The 5,138-nt window shown below is 54.1% G+C and overlaps 1 protein-coding gene across 2 annotated transcripts in view; it reads right to left on the reverse strand.

The window, feature by feature from the left end:
• Positions 1 to 877: 877 nt before the first annotated feature.
• Positions 878 to 5,138, reverse strand: part of Lrfn1 (leucine rich repeat and fibronectin type III domain containing 1) — a 16,371-nt gene continuing 12,110 nt past the window's right edge. For both annotated transcript variants that reach the window (XM_026778072.1, XM_005371278.3), the window contains exon 5: positions 878 to 2,558. In XM_026778072.1, coding sequence (XP_026633873.1) covers positions 1,658 to 2,558 — 901 coding nt within the window. In that variant the 3' untranslated portion in view covers positions 878 to 1,657. The remainder of the gene's footprint in view (positions 2,559 to 5,138) is intronic.

Below are 5,138 nucleotides of genomic sequence, written 5' to 3' on the forward strand. Positions count from 1 at the left end.
GCCAGACAGTCTAGTCAAATTGATGCATCCTGTGAGAGACTGCCTCAAAAAATAAGGTGGGGAATGATGGAGGAAGATAGCCAACATGTACCTCTGACCTCCCCATTCACACATATGGATGAGTGTACCAGCACATACATGTTTTACACACACACCAAATAAGTAAATAAATACTATGTGGAATTACTTTTTTTTTTTTTTTTTTGGTTTTTCGAGACAGGGTTTCTCTGTAGCTTTGGTGCCCATCCCAGAACTAGCTCTTGTAGACCAGGCTGGCCTCGAACTCCCAGAGATCCGCCTGCCTCTGCCTCCCAAGTGCTGGGATTAAAGGCGTGCCCCACCACCGCCCGGCTGGAATTACTTTTTTGTTGTTTTGAGATAGACTTACTATGTAGCCCTAGCTGGTCTGGAACTCATTATGTCGACCAGGCTGGACTCGAGATCACAGCGATCCGCCTGCCTCTGCCCTGCAAGTTGTAGGATTAAAGGTAAGGGTCATTATGCCCAGCTGAAATTACTATTAAATAAACTCATCTCAATTTTCCACCTTTCTGGTTATGCCGGGACATGTTGTCTAACCCACCTGGCCTCAGGGTCCTCACCTGCAGAGTGAGCTAACGGTACCGACTTCCTAGGGTTACTGTGAGGATTGGTTGGTTTAAAGGTTACCCACACAGTGGCCACCTGTCAGTCAGTTTTTGCTACTTCCCGCCTCCGAGTCTGCCTGCCAGTTTCTCGATCCTCACTGTCGTGTTCTCTTCAGTCTGATTCAGTCCTCCTCCCCCCAGATAGGCGCGTGCGCACACCACACACACACACACACACACACACACACACACACACACACACACACACCACACTGGTCAGCAGAGCCGCCTCAGACACAGAAAAAAGTTTAATTCTGCTGCGGCGGAGGGTCCCGGCTCCGATAGAGGGATTTGGTTTTTGGATTTTGTCTGTGTGGGGATTTGTTGTGGGGACGAGGAAGGCAGAGGGAAGAGTCTGGTCCTTTGTGGGACCTGCCCGGGAGATGGTGAGCAGAGGGAATCAGGAGAGACAAGGACACAGGACAAAAAAATAAATAAACTAAAAAAAGTCAACGGCGGTCGGAGGAAGAGACGACCATGGGACAGAAAAAAGGGAGACAAGTACGGAAAGACCGATGACAGTGGGCAGGAAAAAACGAGGACACAGAGAGGAGGAAGGAGGAGCCCCTCCCTCCAAACCAGACTAGGGGGGACCAGGGAGGGGACTGGGGTCGAGGGGACTGGAGGCTTTGGAGGCCGCCGCGGGGCAGAATGAGATCTAGTCCAGCCAGATACAAGGAATGGGCCCCTCGCCCCTGCCCCAGGGTCCCAGGTAGGGGAGGGGACTCGTGTCTCAGTGCTGCAGTGTGGGGGGGCCCCGCCCCTCCCCGCGCTTCGCTGTGTAAGGCACCGGCTCCGGCAAGGTCCGCGAGCGCGCGGGGGGCGGGGCGGAGGAGTGGAGTCGGAGAGGCCGGCGGCCCACCTCCAATCACGGACTCGAGTGGGCTCGGCCCTGACTGTGGCTGGCCCTGCCCCTCGCGCATCCCTTCTCTCCAGCCTTCCCTGCATCCAGCCGGGCTGGGCAACTAAGTGCGGCCCCACAGGCGTCCCGGTGCCCGCGCGCCCGCCGCTCACACGGTACTCTCCAGCATCCATTCGGTGCTGGTGAAGGCCAGGCGTGCCCGGGCGGAGCCCAGCCCCAGGTCTCCATCTTCCCCGGCCGCGCCCCCTCCGGCCCCGTCCAGGTGTGGCGTGGACCGGTGGCGCTTTGTCCGGCGGGCGCGGCGCGGGTAACTGTGGCTCTGGAACAGCGCTCCGTAGTCCCCATCAAAGGAATAACGTTGTTGTGGCCTCGGTCGGGCCGGGGCTCCCCCAGGAACCAGAGCTAGCGTCGGGGGCGCTGAAGTTGGAGGCCCCAAGGCCCCCGAACGGCTCCTTCGAGGACCAGTTACAGCTCTAGATTCCTCCCCAGAAGTTTCCTCGGAGGGCAGCAAGCACAGCGAGGTGGCCGAGCCACCCAGAGAGCGTCCAAGCACCACCTCTAGCTCAGTGGAAGTCGCCTCTGCCTCGGTTGCCTTTGCCTCAATGGCTGCAGGGACCGCCACCTCCCGCAGCGCCTCGTAGCGGTCTGGAGCCGGTGGGGCTGAGGGCTGCTGCGAGCCCGAGCCGGCTCCGTTGGTCTGAGAGCACACGTGGCTGACCCGAGGGGGCGACCTGGACGTGCCCTTGATACGACGGCTGTCCCCATCGCCGTACACCTTGTAGCGAATCATAAGTAGAACGATGAAAACGAGGACCGAGGCTACGATGACGCCCCCGATGGCGATGATCATGGTGCCGCCCAAGAAGTGGGCCCTCAGCGGGCGGCACGGTGCGGGATCTCCCGCCGTGGTGAACTGCACACAGCCCACCACTCTGGTAGCCGGCAGAGCGGTGGCCCCATCGTCGTAGACTGCCAGCACACACAAGTCATAAGCGCGGCCAGCCGCCAGATCATTCACCAGGAAGGTCTGGCTGGTAGATGGAATCATCCTGCGGAAAGGGGTGGGATCAGGACGGATCTTAACCACACCCCATCACTTTATGCCCCGACCCAGGGATACAATGCTACTGGTGTCTACAGCAGCCATTTGAGGCCCTCCTCCATCAATAAAGTCAGCCTTTCTGGGTCGCGACTCAGGATCACGCCCCCGTATCTACATGCTCCGCCTTCAGGCTGACTTACCTTCAGTCCACCTACTGGGACTCTCTACTCGCAGGGTGGACAGTTGTCATCTGCATATATCTACCATTTAAGGAGCTCAGTGTTGTGGCCACTCCCTCTAATCTACATGTCCTTCCTTCCTTCAGATGGATACTGACATTCAGTCCCTGGTTTTCATCCCGTCTCACCTCCTGAATGCTGAGATCTCAGGCTTACAGACATGCACCTCCACATCCTCTTAGTTTGTTTGGTTTCGTTTTGTGAGGTGGGGATCAGACCCCGGTCTTCCTTTAACCATTCTACCAGTTTAGCTCCATTCCCAGCCATATCCACCTTGATATACATTCTTGCCTTTGCGGGAGAAGGCATGCTGTAGAATATGCCCCAGCTCTGGGTAAAAGCTCTGGCTCCTAGCTCAGTTTCCCAAGCACCTCAGCTACAATTTCCCATTCATTCCCCTTCTAATTGCACTCTGGCTTACAAGTCGTGTCCCTTCGAGTCACCTTGAGACAGCTCCTCTAGAGGTAACCAGCTGTTATATGTATGACAATCACTGTACCACCAGAATTCCAGAAATCAGTTCATTGACCCATACTCCCCAAATCTCATCTACAATTGACTAAGAAGCATGGGTTTCTTTTCTTCCTTTTTCTTTCTTTCTTTTCTTTTTCTTTTTTCTATAGGCCAGTCTCCTCAAATGAGGTACACTGTATAGCATAATTCTTCAGTTAAACATCTGGGAGTCACAACTCTTGGATAGGATCTCTTCTCTGTGCCCCCACCCCCACCATACACAAGTGTCTTTTAACTTCTCTGTGTATCATTTAACATTTCTAATGGGGACAGTAAGAATCCGCACATCCCAGTGATAGCATGGGGAATGGATGAGTTAACATCTCAAACCTGACTATCTAAAGCTAAGGACCTCACCAGGAGCTAATATCCCATCGCGTTGCTAGCAGCTCTGTGGGCTTCCATTCTAAGGCTACCTGCCCTCTTCTACATCTCTCTCTTTCTTTATAAATTACATTTAGTCTACAGCAACACCATCCTTAGCAGCCCTGACCTCATCTAAATCACATTTATTAATGTTGTGTGTGTGTGTGTGTGTGTGTGTGTGCGTGTGTGCGTGTGTGTAAAGAGGAGGTCGGAGGACAACTTGCAGGAGTATGCTCTCTCCTTCCACCATGTGTGTTCCAGGGATTGGGACATGTGTGACTCAGTAGAAAGCATCTTGACCCCCTAAGCCATCTCACCAGCTGCACCCTCTATATTCCTCTTTGGTCCACTTTAGGGCACTCCCTCCCAGACTTTGTTCTCTTTTGTTGATGAGTCGGCACAGTCTGTTTTGGCAACTTCCAGCCTCGGGGAACCCAGGAGTGTGAAGTGCACCATGAGTGGCACAGCCGGCACCCAAACCCACAAACTCTTCTCTCCTGCCAAGGACCTGAGTGGCTAACCGGGGATGAGCTCCACCTCTTCCTCTGTTTAAGACCCCAGAGAACAAGTCCCACCCCTTCTTAAAAGTCCTGCCTCATCCCTGCCCTGGCTTACCTGTCAGAGCTCCACAGGCCTACCAGCCTTGGTCCTGAGACCCCCACCATGAAGGTCCCTGTCACCAGCCACCACCCTTCACTCCACGACTTCAAGCATAGGTCCCACTGTATCAAAAAGGCACTTGATTTTCTCATTAGGCTCCTTGCTTGTTATAGGCCACCCACCTCCAGATGCCCTGACTTCCTTCTTGAATTAACTTTCCCTTTTTCTCTGCCAGAGGCTTAGATTCCCTTGTTTCTTCTCCCCAAATAGCCAGTTGCTAGGGGCTTCCCCCTTCACAGGGACAGTCACTGGCTCCTTAAGAAAGCCAGACCCCACGAGCTTCTCATTGGCTGCCAGACCAGAGCAAGCAGCCAAGCAGGCTTCTCGTTGGCTGTCACCTCAGCCCATGGCTGCAGAGAGGAAGTTAACTCCTGCAGTGCTGGTCTATGTACAGCATCTGCAATGGAGGATGCAGGGCAGAACTGAGGCCCTCTGGAGAGAAGAGGAGTCCTGGGAACTTGCCCAGATTGGGGTCATCAAGAGCTGCTAACAGGCTGAGTTTTAAACATTTTCCCACCCTGTCACATGGTGACTGTGGATCGGAGAGGAGCAGAGAAGAGAGATGGGGAAACACACACACAATCTGAATGACTGACAGATATGCATCATCCATTCCCCTCCATCCCTGCCTGGCAAACACTAGGTATTCAATAAGTGTGCATTCAAGCACATGAAAAATAGCTCTGCTGCTTTCTGCGTCTGAGAGCAAATGATCTCTCCCACAGCGCCTCAAGTTCTGGGTCTGAAAAGAAAGTGAATGGAGAGTATAGTAGAGCCCCTGCTTAGAATCCCCCAGTGAGGGGCTGGGG

Source organism: Microtus ochrogaster, unplaced genomic scaffold, assembly GCF_000317375.1.
Source record: "Microtus ochrogaster isolate Prairie Vole_2 unplaced genomic scaffold, MicOch1.0 UNK103, whole genome shotgun sequence".
NCBI lineage: Eukaryota > Metazoa > Chordata > Mammalia > Rodentia > Cricetidae > Microtus > Microtus ochrogaster.